Below are 27,283 nucleotides of genomic sequence, written 5' to 3'. Positions count from 1 at the left end.
TGCTGACACTGCTTTATTGGACGTCATGAATACAACTGACATGGAAATGAAGTGGATACGGTCATGCCCAACTGGCATGCAGTTCACAGTTAATTGTGAGAGTTCGAAAAGTTAACAAGTGTGATTAGCATTTTTCATAAATATATTGATTTCTGAAAAACATTTTTAGTAACTACTTAGTTTAAAAAAATACATATTGATCAAAAGGAAAAACTCAAAATCTATTAAGTGGATGATCCCTAGGAAGGTTAAAAAAATGGGTTCATACCCCACTTTGCACAAGTCTGACCTGTTTACCAATAATTCACAGGACCTGGGCCTCAGGTTTTGAAGCTAACGCCCTGGGGTTTCTGGAGGTAGGGTCATTACGAAAAAGGAAATCCCTCCATTCTGTGTATAAAAGACTGTTGCATAATGATTGCTTCATGACCCCTAAAAAGGACTTCTATTCAGAGTCAAAGGCCCAGGTATTACCCATTAAGAAATACACAGTTGAATGTATTTCTCCCTCCAAAGTTAGTGAAATAACATTGCTGTCACAAACAGGAGACAATGGCAAACTGTATTAACTTAAGTAGCAGTTAGTACCATGAGGAAAAGACGGCTATACTGGAAAATATACAAATCTGTAGATAACAGTGGAAAACAATTTGCTATAACTGTTACGCAGATGTGCTGATTCAGCGCCCACAAGACTCTTGCTTTATTTATTCTATGGAAGTGGGTCCCATGACAGTTTAACTGCCCATCCCCAAATGTCAAAGTGAAATGAAACTCAACAAATCCTAAATGATTGTTGTACTTCAGTTATCTGTAAATAAGAACAATCAACTGTTGCGGCACAAATGCCTGTGAATTGTAAACATACGGAGACGAACGAGCTCACACCTTACGAAGCTGCCCTGAGTCTTGGCTTTTGGTCAGCGGTCAGGTGGCTGCACTAGTGGACCACGTGAGCTCCCACCTCGATGTCTCAGTGCATTCTGCAGGCCCGGTGTGTGCTCACCAGCCTACACAAGGGTCTGGGCAATCCCGCAGGTAAGTTTCAAATTGACCTTTGGTGACGTCCATCAAGGTTGTGAATACAGTCAGCTGAAAGAGAAATTATTTTTACTTGAAGGATGTTTTCAATTCCAAGATGTCCTGATTCACATTAGCATTTCTTAATGAAATTGCTATATATAATATTTATAAAACAAATGTTATATAATATAAAGTCTAAAAAAGTTAATAAAAACAACTGACTTCAACAGACTCTTTTCCAGGTTGTGAATATGATAGGCTTGGGAGAGAAGCAAGGTCTCTTCTGGGCAGCCCGCTGCTTCCCCAGCCATGCTGTAAGACGCAGCCTCAGCCTACACTCCGTATGCTATGGAGTATGAACAGTGTTCTTTAGCTGTCCGTATCCTCAAACCATATCCAGTGGGGGACACTATGCAGGCATGTAGATTACAAGGCATACGCACGAGGCACATGGAATCTAAATAACGACTGTGAGCTCATGATGATGGCATGGGCCAAACGAGAAGTGTGGCAGGGTCAGTGGCTTAAGGATGACTTCCTGTGGGAGCCAGATTCAGATCTGATGCGACGGGCAGAGGTGTGACGGAGGCAGGGTGATTTTAGGGAGGGTTAGGGGGAAGGACCAAAGAGAAGGACAAATGGGAAAATCAGGGTGTGTATATCTAGAATACACGAGGGTGACTTATTAGTACATTGAGTGACTAGGAAACTGCATTTTTAGCTATCGTGTGGGGAAAAGATAAAAAGATGTAATAGTTTATCTAACCCTAGTTAACTAGACCCGAGAAACCCTAACCCACCAAGACACAAAGCTCTGCCTCAAAATGGACTGTTAGGTTTTAGGGGCTAGTTGTACAGCATAAGATTCTGGTGGACAGGGCAAAGTCAAGGCTAAAACGATACACTTAATTCAATGCCATGCAAGTACAACTAGAAACAATACTCTGACCAAACCATCCAAGCCACAATGATCGGTTTCTTTGTCCCGTCCCAAACGTTACTCTTTTAATCACACAAACACATCCTTAAAACCCGGCCTTCAGCGAACATGCCTTGTGACTCTAGCTCTGATTTCTCCAATGGTTACAGGGAAAGATAAAACAGGACCAAATTCTTTACCCTAAAAGCAAATGTATGTATATATTTTAAATACCTTGTTGAGGACGGGTTTTGTTGACAGGGTATCGTATAAAGTCGGTAATGAGATATTCTAAAACACAAAAATAAGTTTGTTCAGTACATTAAATACAGACATCAACAGCCTCATCCACACAAATGGGTCATTGGGAACCAACACATTGTCAATCACACACATACACACACACACCCCACCCTGCACCTAAATGAATTTCCTTGGGGCTGCTGTTAGAAACACAGGTCATGGTTCTAATGTCTCACTTTCCTTTCTGACTCTTCGTCCCCTTTTAATTCCTGTCTGTCATCCCGCTTCACCAAGCGGTTTCCAGAATTAGAAAGGGAAGCACTGCAAAATTTTGCTCTTTAAATTAAAAACAAAGCAAAAGAACTCCGTGGGGACTATCCATGGATAATGGGTAACATGAGGTTTGTAAATTCTACAAAGGCCAAATAAAAATGCCAGAGCTAACAACCTCGATGGGAACCTTTTCTTTCTACATCTGACATTGTGATGCTCGTTACCTCCTGGGTTGTCTGGTTCAGACACGTCTTCGCAGCTGATCTGCGATCATCGAGGAAGAAGGGATGTTTCCAACGGTCATAGTTAGTTTCTACGACAAACCATCTGTCCTCCTTGAGGTCGAGTCTAGATACGAAAAGAGATTCCTCTCAGGCCCGTGCCTTAAGCCTGTACAGATGTCCGTCTGTGCTTTGGCTCCTGCTTTGCTTTAACAAATGTACTTACTCATAGACATCCAAGGATTTCTTTCTCTCTCGTGTAATCACACAGCCCTCCCCCGACTTGTTGCCTCCCAGGATGAAGTATGCTGGGGCCAGTATCTTCGTTTCGGTCAATATATACTTGGCTTCTTGATAACTACATAAACACATTTTTCAGAAAGAAACATTTTTAGTTGACTTGAAATGGAAGTTTTTAAACTACAGAAACGAAGTGAAAAATATGAGTAGCACATTTTAAAAAGGATGGTGAGCAACGGCTCAGCAGGAACAATCTCTGACTCCTGCGTGGCGAAACATCGATCTGAAATGTCCCCTCTAGGCTTAAGGACAAACACAACAGTCTTAAGAAATCATCTTCCACCCTTATTGTCTATGCCTTTCACTCCACAGAACAGGGAAAATGGGATCACTATATACAGGACTTAGGGAAGAGAGAGTAAACCTTGAAAATTAGGGCTATTGATCAAGGAAGAGGGTCTTCAAAGATGATTACTAAATCTTATTCGCTGGAAAGCATTAAAAATGGAATTGATGCCCTTTATTCTAGGTCATGTAGATGTAGTGCTGGCTAAAGGCAGTTTTGCTATTACAGTGGTGCCTCGCATAACGAACGCCTCACACAGCGAACTTTGGACAGGTTTTTCATGAAACCATCGGCCAAAAAGCAGAAAATGGATGAAGATGTGCAAGATTCAGTAGACTCTACTTAGTCTGTCTTAAAATTAAAAAAATGTGTGTTTTTTTTAAAAAAATTATGTTTTTAGATGTATCTAAATAAAAATATGTCATCTTAGCATATTTTTTTTATGTCATCTTAGCATATTTTATGCTACAGAACGAATTATTTTTTTTAATATGTATTGTTATGGGAAAACGCGTTTCACATAACGAACTTTTCGCATAACAAGCTTGCTCCTGGAACGAATTAAGTTCGTTGTGCGAGGCACCACTGTATAAGGTTTCTGCACCAGCATAGAATATAACTTCTAGGTTAACAGGTATTATGATTTAAATGAATATTTTATTATATAACTAGAGGCCCAGTGCATGAAATTCATGCATTGGGGGGGGGGGTGTCTCCCCTCAGCCCAGCCTGCATCCTCTTGAAATCTGGGACCCCTCAGGGGATGTCCGACTGCCAGTTTAGGCCCAATCCTGCAGGGATCCCTGTGGATTGGGCCTTAATTGGCCATCGGACATCCCTCTCATAATCTGGGACCGCTAATCCCTAACTGCTCGCCTGCCTGCCTGATCACCCCTAACCACTTCTGCCTGCCTGATTGCCCCTAACCGCTTGCTGAGGGGCAGCTGGCCGGGGTGCAGTACCATGGTTGTTCTGGTCTCTGGTCATTCTGCTGTTTCAGTTGCTAGGCTTTTTATAGGATTTGTATTTTGGGTATAGATCCCTTCATAGTGGCACTACCTTCCAGAACTTTTTAAACAAAGAACTTCCTTACTTTAAACACATACACCACACACACAAATGAAGAATTCCATATGAAATTCATCTACAAAATTCTGAAATGATTCTTCAGTTGAAGATAAAGCTGGGAAGTATTTTTCTATTTTAATATGAGTAATTTAAAATAATATACTAAAAGAATCATACACCATGTCAAGAGGGACATAGTAAAGGCCATAGATGATGAGCACAGCTAACATCTTATTCAAATGGTAAAAAGCTGAATGCCCTTCCTCCAGGAACAAGACAAAGATGCCATTCTATTCTATACTAGAGGCCCGATGCACGGAATTCATGCAGGAGGAGGCCTGCCTTCCCCCAGCTGCTGGCACCAGCTTCCCTCTGGCACCAGGATCTGGGCTTCCCTCCGGCCGCTGGCGGGCACCTGGGTCCTGGGACCTGGGCTTCACTCGCAGTCCCAGCTTCACCTGGAAGGATGTCTGGGAGGACGTCCAGTCTAATTGGCATATTATGCTCTTATTATTATGGACTAGTAGCCCATCGCGTGATATCGTGCGCAGTAGGCCACTCACCCCTTCCCCAGAAGCTGGCAGGAACCGCAGTGCGCTGCCAGGAGCCGCGTGCTTCAGCGGGAGGCGGACCCGCCGTCTGCTCTCCAGGCCTGCACTCGTCTGCGGAGGCTGTGGGCCAGCCCTCCCCCACTCCCAGCCCCCACAGCCCCTGGACCACCAGAGGCCCTCCGTACGGCAAGGGTGTTGCCATGGTGAAGCAAGCATTCTGCCAGGCCGCTCAGCTGCCCGCTCTCAGCGGCAGTGCCCCCCAGGACTGGAGGGCTCCTAAGAGGCTGAGGGGACTGGGCGCCGCCAACCTGTGGCTATGGGCACCGCCATCTTTGTGACAGAGTCATAGTTAATTTGCATATTGCCCTTTTATTAGATGGGACTAGGCACCTGTTGCAGGAATATTCCTGCAGGACTTCTGGCAGGCTTCCCCCCTGCCACTGCCACCTCCTCCGCCCCCCCACCTCTCCCGCCACTGCCGCCTCCGCTGCACGCCTCACCCCTTAAACTAATGTTACACTGTAATTATGTAAATAAAAATAATCTTAATAAAATGAAATACTAAATTTGATAATAAAGCAAATGGATTACCTTGTACTATTTTCCAGAACTGCTCTAGTTAGAAACCCAATCCACATGGCATCTTTCTTTCCCAAAATCCATTCCAGGACACCTGGAAGAGGTCACACACACAGTGTCAGGGGACCTGGAGAGGTGGGTGTTCACCAGAATGTACAGTCAGGTAACAGCCTCTACTCACCCATAAAGCCGCCGTTCGTGCTGAAACGCTCATTTAGTGTAAGGCTAAAGAGCCCCTGAGGAAAAGACAAGGGAGTGAGTCAGGAACTTGGCCCATCCTGTTTCAGGCCTCTCACTGCACTGCACATGGTATATCAAGACCTGGATGGGTAACGGGGAATGCAAAGATAATAATCGTGGTCATGCCGAAACCGGTTTGGCTCAATGGATAGAGCGTCGGCTTGGGGACTGAAGGTTCCCAGGTTCGATTCCGGTCAAGGGCATGTACCTTGGTTGCGGGCATATCCCCAGTAGGGGGTGTGCAAGAGGCAGCTGATCGGTGACTCTCTCTCATCGATGTTTCTAACTATCTCCCTTCCTCTCTGTACAAAATCAATAAAAAATATATTAAAAAAATAATAATAATAATAGTCGTGGTCATACCACCTTGTATAGACAGAGCTTTTCCAAAGTTCAAAGGATTTTCACACCTAGTGTACGAGACAAGTAGGTGGGCTGGTGCTGGCCTCACTTTTCTAACTAACTGCAGGGCAAAGAATTAATGGCTGAGGTGCTGAGGGGGCAGACCCAGGACCAGATTCCAGATTGATACTCCCAGCCCTCGACATCCAGCCCCATGCTTTTCACAGAATGGGCTGGGAATCCTTCATTCCTTCCCACCCTTCTCTGCGAGGAGCTCAGACCTCTGAAGGTGACCGGAAATACAAAGGGACACACAGGGGCTTCTTATTTGTTTTAGGGCCTCGTTTCCTTAGATTCCACCCTCAGAGCATAGAGCAGGACACAGGGCTACCTGTAAATTACATAACGGTAGATTCCTTACTGGTTTGAATCCTGTTAGCATGCCCACGTAGCCAGCAAAGCTTGAAGCCTTGAAGACAGTCTTTTTGTTTCTTTGGAAATCCAAATTCACGGTTAAAGGTTTTAGCTGCTCGGTTACGGTCCAGGTGTTATTATTTATATTCCACCTATAAAAGACAAATTTAGTGACATTTAAGAACAATGATGATAACGAAGAATATGATGATGATGGCCAGTCATTATGTTAGGAACTTTACCTATCTAACATGATACTATCTACAGATGAGGTATTTTAGAATTGTACACCTGAAATCTATATAATTTTATTAACCAATGCCACCCCAATAAATTCAATAAAAAAGAGAACAATATGGCTGGTTTTATCCTCCATTCTTCACATGACAAAAGCGAGGCTCAGAGAAGTTAAGGTACTTACTCCTTCCAATATGTAAGTCTATAAATAATGAACTGCAGATTCAAATTTAGGTGTCTAATTATAAAGCCGTTATTTTTTTTTCCCCCACAAGAAAGAGCAAAAGACATAAAATAGAATGCTTTTCTTCCTTTTAAGCAATATACTAGACATGCATCTGTATGTTGCATGCATCTGGGCCTTCAAGCAAACCCCAAATTTTTGTTCACTAGGTGCAACTCAGTTACGGACTTGCAAATAACTGAGCAAGAGTATGTATACCCATCTTATCTCAAAACTCTGTGGTCCACTCCTGTCACTTCTGGCCACACTTTGAGGGTGACCTGGGACTTTTCACCATTGTAATAAACCCATTCTTCGCAAGGACTGATACCATTTTCTTTACTTACCCAAGAAATATTCCGAAATCCATGTTTCGCCCATGTATTAAATGACCTAATTGAAAGTAAGCAAGAGAGACATGTAGGAGCAGTTATGATAGTATGACTAATCTTAAATCAAAGCTGGACACTGAAGTCTGGTTAAACGATAGTCACAGCTACTCAATCCAACAATAAGAATAAGCCGAGTCCTGGCACCATAAGCCAAACTGTTGTACCAGTCACATCAGCCAGATCCCCCCATAATCTCTGTGAGCACAGGCTTTCAGGTGGGATAAGAATATGGGGGAAGGATCAATGGTCATTCTTTGGCCCACTATGACAGGGTCCTACCCGAACACAGCTATTTCAGCCTCCCCTAACGTGACCTGCAAACATGCTTCAGGCTTTGCCACCAACACCTGGGCCCCTCAAAGAATAGGTAAAAAATAAGAGAGAATTGGGGTAAGTCACGCTGTGCCCTGTACTCTGAGGACCTGCCAGGAAAACATGGGGCCCCTGGGCTGAGAAATGGTGGGAGAAGATTGGTCCTGGGCTTCAAGGGAAGGCTGGGTCATTAAGGCGTTGCTCACGGGGTAATGACGCCCCCTCTGGGTACTTATGTCAAATCACAAAGATGGGTATGAGAAGACTAAGGATAGCCTGAGACACTTCTTCCCACTTGTTTCGTGTGCCTGAATTAACCTTCAACAGGCATTACAATGATCTTAAAGTGAGGATAGTTTTCAATCCACTTGTAAAACTTTACCAAGATCCATACACTGTACGCAACATACACAGAATTTGCACGGCAAGCCTAGATTCCATAAGTTCTAATCCCACTCATTTGGAAGTTTCTTCCTTGACCCTGTGCTTGGCAGTGCTCACCCTCCCTCAGCATACTTACCTTTCTTGTCCTCTGCTATGATTGAGGTGCAAATGGTAAAAAATTCATAGAAAACATTGAATGAAATAATCTCTCCTATGAGAAAAGAAAGGACATCTTTTGGTTAACATACAGAACCATGACATTATTAGAAAATTCTTCTTTAAGAAAGGGTTGGACTATCATCACCGTGTGAGCTTTTGCTTTGGCATGCCCATAAAAAGACATGCCCAAGGATGTTCATAACTGTTTATTCTTAATATCCAGAATCTGGAAACAAGCCCAATATCCTATTCATACAATAAGTATAACCAACCAAACACAGCAGTGCATACTGTTTGGTTCTACTTATAAGCAGTTCAAGAGGCAAAAATAATCGAGGTTGAAGTCAGCAGAGCCGTCACCTGGGGACGAGGTATTGTGTATTGTCTATGAAGGGGTATGATGGAGCATCCTGGGTGGCTGGGATTTTCTGTTTGTTGATCTGACTTGCAATTACATGCATGTATTTTAAAAATTCTGTTGAACTATATGCTTAGGATCTGTGCGCTTTACTGTAGGTTTATCATTCCTCAATAGAAAACATTTTGTGCTTTATTACATTTTTATGAGCTGAGAAATGAGCTTTACCTAAAGGTAGGCCAGTCACATCTGCAATCCCCCTCATTTCCTCCTCGTAAGGGCCAGTGATGTTGCCAAGTAGACCAGGCTGAAACAAAGTAAATTAACGATCATTCGACCTAAAGAGTTGCTTTGAGATTTGGTTCTCTTACATACGATTTGCAATATTCCCAACCCCAAACCCAGGAATATTTGGTGACATCCAGAAACAGTTTCCGGTGCCACAACTGAAGGGTACTACTGGCATCCAGTGGGTAGAGGCCGAAGATGCTGCTACCCATCCTTCGATGCGCGAACTGCCCCCTCCCCACACACACACACAATCAAATATTTTCCAATGCTAAATGTCATTAAGTTAAGACATCTGTCCTAGGGCCTTGGTGCCCCACCCCATCCTTTGCACCCTGCAGGCCAGGGAGGCCCCACAGCAAAGACAGAAAGTGGGTGAAGAGGAACTCTCAGGGGTTCTGGGGCCGCACCCTAGATCTTCCATTGGTTCCACCCAAATTTAAAGACTGAGAAGCAGAGGCTCCCTGCAGGGCCAGGAGGAAATGCAATGGTTGGTGACTGCACAGCCACAGGAAACACGCAATCCAGTGATTCCCAATGGCTGTAGCTGCTGTTGGCTCCATAGGCGCAGGGCCAGCTGCAAAATCCCTGGGTCCTGGGCAAAGCACTTAAGAAAGACACCAAATGTTCAATAACGAACTTGAAAGCCCAATTGTACATTAAGGGGAAGGAGACGCCACACTCCCAGATGAAATGGGTGTATTTGCCCAAATGCTCTGTAACATTGTCAAGATTTTAGAAAACACTAAAAGGCAGTTAACAGCCAAAATTGGCCATGCTATTCCATGTCCCTGCTCTGGTGGTACTGGAACGTCCAGTCCCCAAAGTTCTGACAGTTGTCTAGAATAAAGGCAAACGTGCCCCAGCTCCTTAGAAGAGGCTGTAAAATTATGCCTTTAAACAAATACCAGAGCCTTTTTTGAACTGTGTGTTCCTAAATTTATTGTAGGAAATAATATTTCTTACCAACTTTTGATCCACTATCTGCATGAGTTTTCCACTTGGAACAAATATATTCGCTGCATCCCTCAGGTAATTCAGCATAACCTTCAGCTGAAAAATGCGTGAATGCATTCATTAATAAGAAACATAAAGTCTTGACATTTAATATTAACATTGATTTAATGAAAACAGATATAGAACTTTTTGATTTATTTGTAGGTAGCTAAATAAAATTAGGTGATATTTTTGAAACTATTTTCAATTAATGAGTAAACAAATACATCTTTAGCATGACATCTGATTAACTACTTAGATGAAGGTGATGACTCAGAGAGAGGCAAACAAAGGCAAAGGCTAGGAAAGAGAACAAGAAGCTCCAAGGGCCCAGCGGGTGTGGCTCAGAGTTTGACCTACGAACCAGAAGGTCATGGTTCAATTCCCAGTTAGAAACCTGGGTTGCTGGCCCAAACCCCAGTGTAGGGCATGCAGGAAGCAGCCAATCAATGATTCTCTCCCATTATTGATGTTTCTATCTCTCTCTCCCTGTCCCTTTCTCTCTCTGAAATCAATAAAAATATATTTAACCCTTTGCACTCCGCTGTCCCCTCTCAGGGGACATCGGAATTCTAGCATATCACTCGGATGTCCCCTCTCAGGGGGGACATTGCAGTTTATTAGTGATTACGAGGAATTGAGTTAATTCAACGCACGTGTCCGCCGCAAAGTAGCGTCGAGTAACTGGTAGCCAATGTCCAGAATGGTTCGGAGTGCAAAGGTTAAATGGCTAAAGTACTTAAATGTAAGACAGGCAACCAAAAAATTCTACAAGACTCTATAGGCAGCAAAATAGCAGACATATGTCAGAGCAATAACTTTACCAACACAGCCCCTAGGGCAATGGAGACTAAGAATAAAATAAACAAATGGGACTACATCAAAATAAAAAGCACAACAAAAGAAACCATCAACAAAACAACAAGAAAGCACACTGCATGGGAGAACATATTTGCCAATGATATTTCTGATAAGAGTTTAACCTCCAAAATTTTTAGGGAACTCATACCACTCAACAAAAGAAAGATAAACGATCGAATCAAAAAATGGGCAAAAGATCTAAATAGACACTTTTCTAAAGAGGACATGCAGAAGGCCCAGATACATATGAAAACATGCTCAAAGTCACTAATCATCCAAGAGATGGAAATCAAAACAACAATGAATTACCATCTCACACCTGTCAGAATGCCTATCATCAACAAATCAACAAACGACAAGTACTGGCGAGGATGTGGAGAAAAAGGGACACTCCCTTGTTCACTGCTGGTGGGAATGCAGACTGGTGCAGCCACTGTGGAGAGCAGTATGGAGTTTCCTCAAAAGTTAAAAATGGAACTCCCATTCGACCCAGTAATCCCACTTCTAGGACTATATCTCAAGAAACCAGAAACACCAATCAGAAAGGATATATGCACCCCTATGTTCATAGCAGCACAATTCACCATAGCTAAGATTTGGAGACAGTCTAAGTGGCCATCAGCAGATGAGTGGATTAAAAAACGGTGGTACATTTACACAATGGACTACTACACTGCTGTAAAAAAGAAGGAAATTTTACCATTTGCAACAGCATGGATGGAACTGGAGAGCATTATGCTAAGCAAAATAAGCCAGTCAGAGAAAGATGAATAATATGATCTCACGCATATGTGGGATATAATGATCGACATAATTTCATGAACAAGAATAGATCCAAATGGCAGGGGGTGGCGGGTTAGAGAACCACCAAAGGACTTGTACACATGAAGATTAGCATATCTAATGGACACGGGCACTGAGGCAGTGGGGGCTTGCCTGGGTTGGGAATGGTTTGGGGGGGAGGGGCAGTCAATTGGGGAAAAAGAAGACAAATGTAAAACTTTAGACAATAAATAAATAATAAACCGCTAGCTCCAAGGAATGACACCTTTTCCTCTAAGGTCATTTATGCTAAACTAAAGTCCCGGTGCACAAATTTCGTGCAACAGTGGGGTCCCTCGGCCTGGCCAGTGGGATCCAGCCAAAACCAGCTCTCTGACATCCCCTGAGGGATCCTGGGTGGTGAGAGGGCAGAGGCAAGGCCGAGGGACCCTAATGGTGCGCAATCAGGACTGGGGAGAGATGAAGGAGGTTGGCCAGCAGGGGAGGCACCATGGGAGGGCTCCAGGGCCTGTCCAGCCCATCTTGCTCAGTCCCAATCAGCCAGACCCCAGCAGCAAGCTAACCTACCAGTCGTATGGTCTGCCCCCCGGTGGTCAGTGAACATCATAGAGAGCGGTTGAGCGGACTTAGTATATCATTAGCATATTACACTTTGGTTGAACAGCCGACCAGTCGACCAGACACTTAGCATATTAGGCTCTTATTATACAGGATGGCAGAAAAGTATCCAAAGTTCATTCTTCAAGTATTGATGTGAAATTTCATAAAGTATTCATGAGGTGTTCATTTATACAAGCATTATATTCAGTAAATCAGATTTAAGACTGCAGCGTACCGAAGGTGCCTTGTCGGTGATCAGTTCCTGCCACCTCTTGTAGGGCGGTAAGTCCAGGTTGATGGTGTACCACGGCACTGGCCCCCGATAGCTGCAAGGAGAGGTGCATCGTCTTGAAAGGGTAAAGGCAGTTCTTTTTTTTATGGGGGTTAGAGAGTTATATCTATATAGGTATGTTAGAGATAGATCCTTAATGACAACACAGACGTTAGGCCATGGCTGGTGTTGCTCAGTGGTTGGAGCACTGGCCAGCACACTGAAGGATCTTTGGGTTTGATACCTGGTCAAGGGCACATACTTGGGTTGCCCATTTGATCCGTGGCTCCAGTTGGGACGAGTGTGGAAGCAACCAACCAATGTGTCTCCCTCTCATCTCTCCCCTCCCCCCCATTCTCCCTTCCTCCCTTCCACTCTCTAAAAAATTAATGGGAAAAATATCCTAGGGTGAGGATTAAGAACAACAACAAAATATGCAGAGAAATTAGTACTCAAAATTTGCAAAAGCGGATATTCTGGTACTTCTGCCCTACACTGTATAGCCTCATAAGGAATATCAGAAATCTTAGTCTAGAATTATACATTCTGGAATGTGAACGTGGACTGTGGCTATGGGAAAGAATCAATGTTGGTTCCAGAGGTCTGTGTAGCCTGAATATCCCTGCTAGAAAACACCTGCCCAGCCTTCCCTCCTAAATCTCTGCAGAGGGGCCATCTAAGCCTGGGACCTCTCCATTGGGTCTCCCAGTCACACTGCCTCTGAGACAGGATGCGCCACAGCCCAGTCCTCGTGGGCGTCCGCGAGGTCCTCTTCCACCAGGGTGGCCTCCTGCATTGGTTTCCTATGGCGGCCTTAGAGCCTTTGCTATTCACTCAGCCACCGTCTTCTTCCTCCTACACCTCCCTCTTCTCACTCCTCTGGGTAAATCTAAACCCAAGCATGGTGGGATCACCCAACCCCAAACTCCCTACCCATCGATTTACACACAGCAATTTCTGCGGAGGACACAGCAACATCCACACCTTTCCCTTAGCAACGGGCCTGGGCCCCTTTCTTCCTGGTGGATGAACTCAACAACTACTCTCTGTTGCTATGGAAACATTATCTTCTGGCACTGGTTACAAAACTGAAATAGCCCCTAAGGGTGTGCCATTCAGTGACTTGTCAGTTAAAAACTGCCTGAAAATAGCCAGCATTTGCCCCATTATTGCTCTGCTCGGGGGGCATAAAGGATTGCTCTAGGTCAGCAGTCGCCCCACCTTTCGGATCCCAGGGACCACCTGGTCTGCGGACCAATGGTTGGCGACGCTGCTCTAGGATAGGTGACCGTGTTCCTGGCTGTTAAAGTAAAACGTGACCCATACTTACATCCACGGCAGAGACGGGCTAGTCCCTAAGCCATGAGTTGTGCTCCTAGTTACACTTCTGCTGTCACGAGTTAACTACTGATTCCCTAAACGTGCTGCTGCGCTCGGGGTCTGGGGCCACGTGTGGGGTTTTGTGAAACTGCGAACAAGCAGCCACTGGTGGTGTGATTAGGACAGGCAAGAGGCGCACCCCTGATTCTGGAAACGGACTTTCAAACAAAATCAACACATTTTGTTCTTTTCAAAACATTCTCAAAATCCCATTTCCTTAGGAAGGAATCTGGCAGAAATACCAGCGCAAAAATATTTATATTACGTAGATGTATAAATATAAGAAAACAATGTTTATCTGTAAATGTGTGTATACACATGTATGAACACACACTCACACAATCAGCACTTTGGAACCAGTTAAAAGCAGGGAAGGCTGGCTGGGCAATCAATTCATGGACCCATATAAGGCGCGCAACGAGAGCAGGAAAAAGCCTTGAACGTGGAAAGTTACTCAGTAAATGTTCGATGAACTGGGGCAGGGAGACCGGCCAAGTGAGGCGCACCATCTCCAGGCTCCAAGGACGAACATGCAGTTAGTGGTGAGAGACAGAAAGGAGACCTTGGGGACAGCAAACCCTGGGAGGGCTGGACCCTGCCCAGCTTTAGACTAACATAGAAGCTGACTGGTTCTAAATTACTTCCTGCCAAAGGTGTGCCTCTTTCTACAGAAAGGCCTGTAAATTTAGCCCTGGCCGGTTTTGCTCAGTGGATAGAGCGCTGGCCTGCAGACTGAAGGGTCCCAGGTTCAATTCCAGTCAAGGGCATGTACCTTGGTTGCTGGCACATCCCCAGTAGGGGGTGTGCAGGAGGCAGCTGATCCATCTTTCCCTCTCATCAATGTTTCTAGCTCTCTATCCCTCTCCCTTCCTCTCTGTTAAAAATCAATAAAATAAATTTTTTAAAAATTTCGTTTAGTACAGTTTCGTCGTACCTGGAACAGAGGCTATGAAGACAAGTGCAGCACAAACTGTATAATTAGAGGCTACAAAACCAGAAAAGTCACCTTGCTATACTGGTTAAAGTTTTACTCTGCCCCCCACTTCACCCCCGTCCCAGAAGGCAACTTTCATTGAGCATAAAGAGCAGGGCAAACAAGATCACCTGCCTTATGCCCTAACTGGTCTGGCTCAGTGGATAGAGCGTCAACCTGCAGACTAAAGGGTCCCAGGTTCGATTCTGGTCAAGGGCATGTACCTTGGTTGTGGGCACATCCCCCACAGGAGGTGTACAGGAGGCGGCCGATCAATGTTTCTCTTTCATCAATGTTTCCAAATCTCTATCCCTCTCCCTTACTCTCGGTAAAAATAGTAAAATATATTTTTTAAAAAGATTACCTGCCTTATAACTTTCCCTTCTCTCCCACACCCTGATACCCTTTGGACTGGTGAGCTAGTCTCACGTCTTTCTCACAGACCCAAACTACAAATATGAACATCAGTACATTAAATATTGGCCTTACCTTCAGATTTTCCAATCCTGCTTTTCCCTTGATAAATTTGTTTACCATGCCAGGGTTTATTGCTTGAATGGTTCACCTGTAAGACCCTACACCATTTGTCCCAATATAATCTGGTAGTTTACACTCAGGCACCACAGAAAATCCCAGGTCAGATCTGCATTTGTGAGGATGAGGAAAGTGCCTAGTGGTAGGTAGAAGAATTTAGTGAAGAACAGAAATCTCCTCCCCCCTAGAAATGAGCATTTTAATCATGAGGTATTTTCATGTTTGACCAACGTCTTAGTCAAATGCATAATACACAAACTTGAGAGAGAAGAAAAAGTTTGTCTTTCTTATTATAGAATAAAGGACATGACTTAAATTTTTTCACTGCCATTATTTTTATGAGAACATTACACAGGGAAATGTGAGTTTTGATCAACTCTCATTTTTATATTTTACTCACGTTGGTCCAGAAGGAGGGTAAGTTGATTTTCTGCAGTCTTCTGTCCACTAAAAACAAAAAGAAAATGTACAATTTCAGAAGATAACAAATTGAACAGGCAATTTGCAAAAACATTTAAAGCTTATGAAGACAAAATCAAGTATGGTTTGCCCTTTTAGACCATTTCAATGCCTCTTAATAGTCTTTTCCTCCTGTAAAAACTTTGAAAATCTCAAACATAAGTGCACGTTCCGTCTCAATTCCATCTGCCCTAGTAATTTTGCATTTGCATTGCAAATATATCCTAGCGTGTAGAGAGGAAGCCTAAGCAGATGGCAAATGCATGTCAAATAGGCTGATTTATCACTGAATTATTTGATAGAATGTGATGTTACTTGAATCTATGAGCCAACTCGACTGCAATGAAGATCTGCATCCCAAACCAGATTTTCAGGGCACGCTGTCCGGGGCCCTTCATCATCTGGTCAGAACTTCCCCTCCCAGCCTCTCTTCCTGCCACGCCCCGTACCATAGCCACGTGCAACCCCGTCCTAATGTATCTCGCCCTTCCACGCCTGTCTGTACAGGCGCCGTGCCCGCTGCCTACAAGGCCTGTTCTCTCCCGGGGAAACTTCTGGCCTCAGCATCCGAGACCCAGTTCCAATGCCGGTGTGTGTGTGTGTGTGTGTGTGTGAGTGTGTGTGTGTGTGTTTGTATGTGTGTGTGTGACGTCTTCATCTACTTTCCATATGAACATAGCCGTCCCTCCTGCTTACTCCCACAGCCTCTGCACTCAGCGCCATTACCATACTTGAGCGTTGCATTATAATTATGTTTGTGTCTCTCCTTGCTACCAAACATGTGGCCTGGAGGTGACAGCCCCTGCGGAGGCAATGAATGAATGAGGCCACGGCGGAGGCAATGAATGGATGAGGCTCCCAGAGGAGTGTTCAAGCTCAGTAGTAAAACAGAACCAGCTCTAAACACCAGCAAAAAAGTCCACATGGATTTAAGGTCCCTTAATTACTAGTTCAAGAGAGCAAGCATGGCCGAAACCGGTTTGGCTCAATGGATAGAGCGTCGGCTTGGGGACTGAAAGGTCCCGAGTTCGATTCCGGTCAAGGGCATGTACCTTGGTTGCGGGCATATCCCCAGTAGGGGGTGTGCAAGAGGCAGCTGATCGATGACTCTCTCTCATCGATGTTTCTAACTCTCTATCTCTCTCCCTTCCTCTCTGTACAAAATCAATAAAATATATTAAAAAAAAAAAAAGAGAGAGAGAGAGAGAGAGAGAGCAAGCATGTTTATCTTACCTCTGAGACCCAATCTTATTCAAGTAAAATAATTTTTCAAGAGGAAGATAAATTCACAATAAGCAAGGAGTAAGAAAGGAATTACTGCTATGTCTGTCCTTTGAGCCCAGGTATGTCTGTAGGAAGCCTGTGTGAGAACGAAGCGTTTCCATCTTGTTTTAATTTCTAATAGTCTGGGCTACGTGAAAAGCAGCTTGACATGACCTGTGGTTCTAACGTTCACTGTTGTCAAAATAACTTTGCTACAGTGTAAGTTTCTCCTATGAGTGCTGTTTTGCCTTGTAATGTTGGGAGGATTTTTATTAAGAAACAGTTACCAAGCATCAAATTGTCAAAGGCTAATTCAATCATTAGAATTTAAATTCTGTTTCTAAGTTACTGCAAGGTAACAACATTTTATATTAAACATCAATTTGAGAACCATATAAACTTAGCAAAAGCTAATTCCCAAAGCCATTCAGTGTTTAATCAGAGTGGATGAAGGGGGTGCACGTTCACAAATTTCAGCCTCTGCCCTGAGCTTACAAACCCCAGGCAAACTTTCCCGCTGTGAGCCTGTCTCACTGCTGGGTGGTGGGAGTCCACAGAAGTGAGGACGGCCACGTCGATGGGAGAGGAAGAAGTTCATGGCTGCCATTCCCTGTTCAACAGCACATGACAGGTTCAAGTACATTCCATACAGTGTTTGCCAACAGAGAATATAATTCGCAGCCACAACATTTAAACACCATTTCTACAAGTTTTATACATTTGTCCAACTAAGCCTTTCTCTGCTTCATACATATTTTTACTGTCACAGCAGATCCCACTCCAGCTCTCACGGAATGACCGAGTTCTCAGCTCCAACCTGCAGTTGTGTCAGACAGACTATTCATAGAGTCTCGCTCCTCCTCTCACACTGGGCACCGGTGCTCCCACACGGATCAGTAACAGGTGACAGTCATTCGAGAATCACGTGCCTTGTTCTTCGATTGCTATCGATGCTGCTGCCAGCGTCCTGGGCAGCTGCTCTCACCTGAAGGCTCCTGGTGTGGAACAGGCCTTCTCGTGGGCTGCCGTCCTCTGCGGAGTCAGCCGCACGGGCCCACGGCTCTCCTTGCTCTGCTAACCACCGAACTGCTTGGAGACTGTCTGGCTGCATCCTCATTTCACTTCTAAAGTTTACAAAGGGATTCTGCTGTGATGATACTCTGCTCGACGTTTTCTGATCACCTTTCCCCTCTGAGCTGGGGGTGCTGTGAAGACTGCTGCATCTCGTAATGTCACCTCTCTGTGTTCTTGTATCGCAACTCTGCGTCACTGCACCGTAAACACAGGGTCTGCCATCTAGCCCGGTAACAAGATGGCCCACACTCCACTTGGCCTTGCCTCGAGAGTTAGCTTCTTTTCTCGTTTTGACACGTAGGTTTGCTTTGGCAATTTTTAAAGAAGATTAAAACAACACGGAGTCCTGGTTGAGTTATTGTTTAGTGAGTTGTTGAGTCACTGAGTGCCCGGAGCAGCAGTGAAAGCTGGCACAGCCACAGACAATGAGCAAACGAACAAGTGTGAAGTGTTCCAGACAAAGGCCGTTTATGGTCCCTGACATGTGACTTCCTTGCGATCTTTACCTTTACGTCTCAAAATAGTAATCTTTTGATTCCCTACAACTTTTTAAAAATCTGAAACCGGTCCTTAGCTCACAAGGCCTTCCAAGAAGGGCTGGCAGGCGGGGTCTGGGCACCCCCTGTCCCCTCCGAGTACCAACCCCCACAAACCCACCCACAAACCGTCCTTGGCCTTGCTGGACCATCTAGTCAGTGTCTTCTGGGGGGCCGCTGCACATGTGTGAAAAGAGAGAGAGAGAGGGACAGAGTGTGGGCTCAGTTTTCTGCCTCAATAAGGCTACATGGCAGCTGACTGCAGGGGTGGGGCTGGGTTTTGTGGTTTTTGTTTTTTTGCCATTTAATGGCCCCTCACTTAACACTCCTTCCATCCTCATTGAATATTCTTACTCTCCAAATAACAGAATGTACGAGCAAAAATAACTCCCCCGCCAACACACACACACACACACACACACACACACACACTCCACCAGAACTACAGGGGAAACGGTCATATCAGAAAAGTATGACTCAATTATTAAGAAAAAGGTCCCAGATGCAATGGGAGTTTTATAGGCTTCAAGAATAAACGGAATAAACATTGAGAGAATAAGTCAGAAGCTGAAAAAAATACAGGACATAGTGAGTATGACATAGGTTCGGCTCCTTCGGTTGCTGAGAAAAAGAGAAAGCAACCAGAACCTCCAAGGCAGACAATCCGGGTAAGAAAGGCACGATATAGCTATGAAGAAACAAAATTACAGTTCGAGTATGAGTATCTGACAGAGTATATATTTAAATATTCTTTCGGTGCCATTAGAAGCTTGGCTTTAGAATTTCAGGAAAGGAAATGTAATCATAGTTACACTGGGCAATGACCGATATCTACAAATCTTTCCGTTACAATCATGTTATCAATGTTTGCTTAAGCAAGAGTAAAAGTATGTAGATGGGAAGAAGGGAGAAAAAGGTACAGGGGTGACCAGGTCGGTGGAACTCAGTGATTGAGCATCCACCTATGAACCAAGAGGGCACATGTCCAGGTTGTGGGCTCGATTCCCAGTAGGGAGAGTGCAGGAGGCAGCCAATGGATGATTCTCTCACATCATTGATGTTTCTAGCTCTCTCCCTTCCTCTCTGAAATCAATAAAACTATAATTTTTTAAAATACAGGGGTCAAAGATGTCTCCCTGTACCACTTCAGATAACCCTCTGACCACCCCCAGGGGCCTCAGGAAAGAAGGCCCAGGTGTGCAGACACAGGTCATCTAAAGGATGGCCATTACGGACCGGTCCAAAGGCTCAGAATGCAGGGCCGATTCTGCTAAGAACGTGCTTTTCCTGTAGGAAGTCAGGTTTTCTGTCTCCTTGGGCACACTCGGGGTACTGCTTCGTGTTCATGGTTTGCAGACCCTAACGCCTATGAATCAATCTTTACCATTTATTTCTAGCTAAAGCCTCTGGACTCTTCCTGAATGTGTTTGCCACAAGCTATCGGGGACTGGAGGGTCATGTGGGTTCAAGGCCCGGCTCCATGAGTGATGAGCTGGTGACAGAGCTGGTGAGAAAGAGAGCTGGGGTCCAGGCCCCAACCCAGCTCTCTTGCTCTCTCAGCGCTTCCCACAGAGATAACAACAAAGGCAACACCCCCGTTTAATTCCTGGTAGGCGACGATCTGCCCTTCCTTCAGGGCTTTAATGATGGCTGAAACAAACTCAGCAAGCCCATGAAATTTAATGATATTCATCTCTCCCTCATAATCATATTTGCATGGCTGGCCCGGGTCCCAAAGCCACTATATCTCTTATGAGACAACCGTGAGGGAAGCTAAAAGTGCTCTGTCAAGTCTTAGGAGAGGACCCAACCTGCCCCAAAGGTGAGAGAGTAACCTAGCCATCACGCATGTAGGAGTGAGGTTGGAAAGATACTGTACTGTGATAATCACAGCTGCAATAGGTAAACATGAAATTATAATACATGAACTCTGCATAGAATCTGGCTGTAAGAATAAAAGGTAAAAAAGTCATTTTAAACTGACTGGATGAGGGTGGGGGGGGTATAGTGGAGACAGCTACACCCTCACCTAAAAGGGAGATTTCTATCAGGAAAGAGGGTTTCAAAATCTATGCATAGACTTCCACAGAATTACAATGAGCGCATTTGTTATTTAAAGTTCCTTGCTATCTCCAAATTTAACTGCACATGGATTTGATAATAGATAACCTTATCAGGGTGAGCATACATTTAAATAGATGAGAGGCAGAGATTGGTATACTGTGCTACTGTCACCAGGAAAAAAAACACACAAGCAACGCAGAATTCCGGTCCATCTCTCTCTCATGCCCCTTTCTCATTTTTGCTCCCTAAGGCCAGAGGAAGTGCTGAAATGTTCTGTGAACACTTTCTGGGTCAGTGAATCCTCTAATCATACTGGTTATTTAAAAAGAACTTGATCCTCTTTGAAATTAATTCGTCTTTATGTCCTCCCACTCATTAAGACAAACTAATTATAAGGCTAGGAGATACTATACTTAGGAAAATAATACATAAAGGGGAAATTTTTCCATTAGTGACTTGAACGGCCCACACCTAAAAGCAATGACAGGAGTTGTACAGCTCCTGAAAGCATCTGAGCCCTGAAGAATCGGTGAGCACCTGGTGAGGAGGCGTACAAAAACGTGCAAAAAGCCTTCATGCTCCTGTCTGATTCACAGACTCAGAAAAAGGCAACGAAAATAAAGAAATTATACCGTCAGAAAAGAAGCTGAACGACCCTAGCAAGGCAATTTTAATCCAATGCTTTATTTCAACAACTACTTTCTAAAGAAGATTTTAAACATGTTCACCGTGTACAACAGAGCAGACACACACCTACAGAATAAGAAAAGGCATGTTTCTTGCATATATAGCAAATTCCAGTGAGCATGCAAAGTTTTTCATCTGTTGTCTCACTTTGGATGGGATGGCATTCAGGTGAAAGAAATGTGAATAAGACCTCCAGGAGGGCAGGGACCTTACACCTTACATCATCGACCTGTCCCCAGCATCTGGAACACAGTCTGGCACACAGTAGGTGTGCAGTATTTGCAGACTGACTAAGTGAACAGACTCTACCTTCTGTGTTCCTACCTTTGCGTACAGACTAGGGACAAGCAGGTGCACTGACAAGAAAACTGGTCAGATGGGGTGGGGTTTACATGATTCCTGAAAACTGTGGAAATCACTGCTAAACCCTGATTCAATAGCTAAGGTCATAGGAGAAGCTGATGCATGAAAATAAGTTCAATTCGGCAATTAATTCCTGAGCCATTATGTTTGTGTTCACACACTCCAGGAATCTGCTCAGCGTTATTACTGAGAGCAGCCTCTCCTCCACTCCAATTCCTTCCCCTCTGATCTCTCCTCAGCCGACTGCAACCTGCTACCCACTCCCAGCGCTGCACTGGCCAATGGCTCCAGCTGCCAAGCCCAACAGACACCTGATGTGTCAATGGCATCAGCATGGGTAAGCTGTGCCATGCTCTCACTCTCCACTCTGGCTGCTGCATTAACGTGCTCAGTTCTTCTCTACCTGGCACCTGCATGCACCGGTCCCTTAGCCTCGGCCTAGGCCTCTTCTTTCTTTTTTCTTTTCTTTTCTTTTTTCTTTTCTTTTCTTTCTTTTCTCTTTTCTTTTCTTTCTTTCTTTCTTTCTTTCTTTCTTTCTTTCTTTCTTTCTTTCTTTCTTTCTCTAGGTCTCTTCTTCATTCTTTCCTTTTTTTCCCCTTTTCCCTCCCTCCCTCCTTCCCTATCCTTTCTTCCTCCCTATCCTTTCTTTCTTCCTTTCTTCTTTCTTTCTTTCTTTCTTTCTTTCTTTCTTTCTTTCTTTCTTCCCTTCTTCTTTCTTTCTTTTACTATTTTGGTTTTATTAAAAACAAAAGGCAAGCCTGGCTGGTGTGGCCTCAGGGTTGAGCTCTGACCTATGAACCAGGCGGCCACGGTTCAATTCCTGGTCAGGGCATATGCCCTGGTTATGGGCTCCATTCCTAGTAGGGGGTGTGCAGGAGGCAGCTGATCAATGATTCTCTCTCATCACTGATGTTTCTGCCTCTCTCCCTCTCCCTTCCTCTCTGAAATCAATAAAAATATATTTTAAGAAAATGTAAAATTTACATGTAAATAGGACCCTGGTTTTCATCTACCAAATATACATATATTTTTTTCCATCGCCATTTATCATCTCCGTGCTCTCTTCTACCTCCCTGCTCCCCCGTCCCCACATTTACCCCTCACTGCTGTCCATGTCCTTGAGTTCTTTTTTCTTTTTTGCTCAATCCCTCTCTTATCCCCCAACAGAGCTGTCTACCTCCTCTCTGCCTATGAGTCTGTCTCTATTTTACTTGGTAGTTCAGTTTACTCATTAGATTCCACATATGAGTAAATTATATGATACTTGTCTTTCTCTCACTGGCTTATTTCACTTGGCATAATGTCCTCCAGGTCCACCCAGGCCGTCACAAAGGGTACCATTTTCTTCCTTTTTACGGCACAGAAGTATTCCATTTCCATTGTGTAAATGTACCGTAGCTTTTTTATCCGTCTTCTACTGATGGGCACGTGGGCTGCTTCCAAATCTTAGCTATTGTAAATAACGCTGCAATGAACATAGGGGTGCATATATTTTTCCCCAATTAGTGTTTCAGGGTTTTTTTGGGTAAATTCCCTGAAGGATAACTGCTGGGTTATAAAGCAGTTCCATTTTTAATTTTTTGAGGGAACTCCACACTGCTTTCCACAGTGGCTGCACCAGTCTGCATTCCAGTGCACCAGTCTGCATGAGGGTTCCCTTTTCTCCACATTCTCGACAACACTTACACAATGACTATCCCCTCCCACCTGCTAGGCCTCTTCTTTTCTTCTCTTTCTATAACCCCCCCTCCCCCTCCATGGCCACCTGCTCCCATGGCTTCAAGCACTATGCCTGTAACTCCCAAATCTCCCTCCTGAGCTCCAGCCCCGAAGGCCTGCTGGGACCTCCGGACTCGGGCTGGAAATCTGACATAACCAGAAGGAAAATGACCTTTACTCTTCCACCCCCAGCATCTCCCTCCCCATGCTCCCTGGGATGCCACATTCACCCCGCTGAGCACCCAGGAAGGTGCCTGCCTCTCACCCCCATCCAACCCTTCCACCCAGTGGAGCACTTCCCCCCTGAAGGTCACCCCATTTTCTCCCCTGGACTAGTCTCCTCACCTCCACCCTGGCTCCCTTTCAACACACAGTGATCTTTTTAAAGTGAAAATGGTCTCTTGTCTTATCTTGTTTAAAACTATCCATGGCTTCCAGTGTGGCTCGGTGGTCATGGTTCAATTCCCGGTCAGGGCACAGCCTGGATCGCAGGCTCTATCCCCAGTGTGGGGTGAGCAGGAGCAGCCAATCAATGATTCTCTCTCATCACTGATGTTTCTATCTTTCTCTCCCTCTCCCTTCTTCTCTGAAATCAGTAACAACATATCCTGAACAAGGCCTAAGAGCCTGGTGGCTCTGTCTCCCTCTCCCTCACCCTCTCCTGACTTTTCTGCATCACTCTCGTTACCACCATCCCTTAATAGGTCTCCTTCTAGAATCAACAGTAAGGAATGACTCAGGAAGAGCTTAAAATATGCTATATTCTGAGAGCCTCAAACAAGAAGAAACAAAGCCCACAGACATTCCAATCAAATGACTTTTTGTGTGTAATTTAAAGCGGGAACTCATTATTCACATGAATCAGGAGTAGTTTTGAAATAGCTTTTGTCCCTATGTGGCTATACAATGTGTATCATGTAAAATGGTTCAAAGTGAAAACACGGCTTACTCTTGTCAGAGATGGAGGTCACTAAACTTCTGTGAGGTTCCAGAGATCCTTTCAGCCGTGACTCCCCAGATTTTCCAGGTCAGTGATGAAATTAAGAGGGGAGCCCAGCACTCTGGGGTCCAACTTTTCATCCTCCCAGGAGATGTTAAACAAAAACACACACACATAGAAGAAAGGACACCTTAACCACAAAAACTGGGAGGCCGTGAAATCAGAATGAAAGCCAGCATTCTGACTTAATGATTTTAGTTTCATGCTTTCCTCGTTCTCACAGGAAAACGGGAAGTTCTCAAGCAGCTTCCCACACCAACCTCAGGAGCTGGGCTAGATGCAGACAACCACTATTCTAGGGAAGGACTATTCAAGTCATGGAGTCAGCTGGTTCCTCTTGTCTTAAAAACAGCCTTTAAAATACTCTTGCTTAAAAAAGTGAAGTATTGGGAAAGAAGGAAAAAAGCAGCCCCTGACAGCTGAAACTTCTCTGAGACTCACAACCAGACCTCAGTGTGATCACGCTGGTCGGACACCCACGGCCAGGCCACTTCTGTCCCCCTTCTTGGATCTAACCGATCTCACCGAATTCCTACCCCAGGGAGGCAGGGTAAAACCCAACAAAGCAAGGCCACTCATGATTCTGTGTCACACGGACGAAAACAAGGGTGCTATGCAACCCACAAAATACCAAACACCCCCTTCTCTTGCTAAATGAATGACTGTGTCTTCTTTGCCCAATCAGGGAATTGCCCCACTTTCTAAAAGCATTCAATGCCCAGCAAACCCCCGGTTCTCGAGATGGACCTCCAAGCCACACAACCGAACTCTCAATTATGGAACAGGTTCTTACTACGGCCTTTCCTGAGAGCCCCACGCTCACCCAGGCTGCGCTCTCTCCCTGGCCACAAAGAGTGATGATTTGTTGAACAACCAGTTGTGGTTCCTGGGGAGTTTGGCTGAAGGGCATGGATGGTATCAGAGTAATAATGTCTTTAAACATTCCCTGATTCCAACCACTTCAAAGCATATTCATTCCCTACCCATGGTAAACACACCCATTTTATGTTTCCTTACACTCCTCCAATCCTGTCCACATGCATATATTATACATCCTTCTGTTACTGAAACCACTGTCCATACTCCTCTGTACTCTGCTTTTACTTGCCTCACACAATAACCTTTTTAAAAACTTATTTTTTTTATCGATTTCAGAGAGAAAGGGAGAGGGAGAGACATAGAAACATCAGTGATGAGCGAGAATCATTCACGGCTGCCTCCTGGACGCCCCACCCAGGGGACTGAGCCCATCACCTGGGCCTGGGCCCTGACTGGGAACCCAGCCGTGGCCTCCTGGTTCACAGAGGGATGCTCAACCCCTGAGCCACGCCAGCCGGGAACGATAACAACTTTTAACGGCTGAATATTCATCCCACCATGATGTTATCCATGATGGGTGTCATGATATCCTTAGAGAAATAAGCGTCGGAGAATACACATCTTGCTCCTAACTTGTCAACATCCTCTCTAAGCTGTTCTAGGTCCTCCTCCTCCAGGCTCAGGTCAAGTGCCATTCATCTGATCAAACTGGCAAAGAGAAATGCGGTCTCGCTGCTTTTCCGGAGGAGAATTGGGAAAGAGCAGCAGCACCAGCCCGGTGTCACAGGCTGAGTTTAGGCACGCTTCGGTAAACAAAAGTGTGACCTCTGGCTAGACTTTTCCTCCCTCCGTCCACTTCCTCCTCGGCGGAGTCCGGGTCAGGCTGCGGCCTCGCCTTTGCAGTCTGTGTTCCTGGAACTTGGGGCACAGAACCGCAGCCGGGACGGGCGGCCCCATGACCTGGGGTTAGGGCGCGGCAGGCGCGAGGGGCCGGGCCGCTCCCGCTGCCTTCCCGGGGCGCCGGGGTCCCCGCCGCACCGCCCTGAGCACCCCATCAGGGGCAGGGAACGCCCGAGTCGCCAGGCCGCCCCTCGCTCCGGGGAGCCATGCACACAGGCCGCCTGGCAGGTGCTCTCCGCGGTGCAGAATGCGTGCCCAGAACTGGGGGAACCAGGGCCCCCGCCGAAGATTGGGGGGTGGGGGGGCGTGTAAATCACAGCCACCGTTCTGCAGAGCCCAGGAGTTCCCTGAGAGGTTTGCTCCGAACAGCTGCGCCCCAACCACCTGCACCTCTTCTTTTCCCCCCACCTCCTTCCCCCTCTCCCGCCCCGCCCCCCAAATCTGCGCGCAGGCAAACGCGACACCTGCTCCGATGCTGCGAGGATCAGGTGCTCCCTGAGAAGTTTGCTCCTAGCTGCTGTGCCCCAGCCACCTGCACCCCTTCTTTCGCGCCCACCCCCCCTCCCATCCCCCCAAATCCGCGCGCAAGAAAACGCGACACCTGCACGGGTGCTGCGGGGATGCGGTGCTCCCACGCCCCGCCCTCCCCGCCACCCCCGCACCCGCCATCCTCAGGCTCACCCACCGGCGGCGCGTGCTGCGCCACGGCCACGGCCACGGCCGCGGCCACGGCCAGGAGGCCGGCGGGCAGGCGACTCCGGCCCAGCATCGTCGCAGCCGCCGACAACGCCGAGCAGAGACGCGCCGAGGCCGCGAGCAAGCGGCGCCTCCTGCGCCGGGCGGGCCGCGCCCTCCGTCACGTGACCCGCCCGGGCCGTACCACCGCGGCGGGGCGGGGGGGAGAGGAGGAGGCGGGGCGGGCCGGGCAGGCGGGGCGGCGCTCCTCGGCGGCGCGGGAAGGGCGGGAGGAGCAGGGTCACCCTCCCGCCCCGGCGCGGAGGAGGGGCCCCCCCAGGGTGGTGGGCAGAGCGGGCGTTCGGGCCGGGCTGTGGTCGGACCCCCCCTCCTCCCGCGGGCAGTGGTTGGGCCGAGCCACAGCCCCGCCCCGACGGGGTGGTGCGGGCCCGGCCCCGGGGATTCCCGCGCGGACTTCGAAGCCCGCGGAGGGGGCGCCGCCCGGTCCCCGCCG

The 27,283-nt window shown here is 46.1% G+C and overlaps 1 protein-coding gene across 1 annotated transcript; it reads right to left on the bottom strand.

The window, feature by feature from the left end:
* On the bottom strand, positions 1-27,085 carry ASAH1 (N-acylsphingosine amidohydrolase 1). The gene is made up of 14 exons (XM_084879243.1): positions 26,780-27,085; positions 15,611-15,657; positions 12,288-12,378; positions 9,779-9,865; positions 8,753-8,831; positions 8,144-8,218; positions 7,267-7,312; positions 6,467-6,611; positions 5,645-5,699; positions 5,476-5,557; positions 2,906-3,037; positions 2,683-2,806; positions 2,177-2,233; positions 1-1,092 (listed from the first exon to the last, which is right to left on the bottom strand). Exons 1-14 carry the CDS (start codon positions 26,861-26,863, stop codon positions 1,003-1,005), a joined length of 1,194 nt encoding a protein of 397 aa, XP_084735369.1. The 5' UTR covers positions 26,864-27,085; the 3' UTR covers positions 1-1,002.
* Between the last annotated feature and the right edge of the window lie 198 nt (positions 27,086-27,283).

The sequence above is a fragment of the Pipistrellus hanaki genome (assembly GCF_964339955.1).
Source record: "Pipistrellus hanaki genome assembly, chromosome: 3".
In the NCBI taxonomy this organism is placed as follows: Eukaryota; Metazoa; Chordata; class Mammalia; order Chiroptera; family Vespertilionidae; genus Pipistrellus; species Pipistrellus hanaki.
Note: the sequence above shows the minus strand (reverse complement) of the source record. Positions and strands in the feature narration are given on the sequence as shown.

Excerpts from the sequence above, each read along its gene's own strand:
- ASAH1 (XM_084879243.1), bottom strand. The coding sequence starts at position 26,863 with ATGCTGGGCCGGAGTCGCCTGCCCGCCGGCCTCCTGGCCGTGGCCGCG. Across the intron at positions 3,038-5,475 it reads GTTCTGGAAAATAGTACAAG|TTATCAAGAAGCCAAGTATA; the intron begins GTAATCCATTTG and ends GTGTTTATGTAG. Across the intron at positions 2,807-2,905 it reads AAATCCTTGGATGTCTATGA|ACTCGACCTCAAGGAGGACA; the intron begins GTAAGTACATTT and ends TTTCGTATCTAG.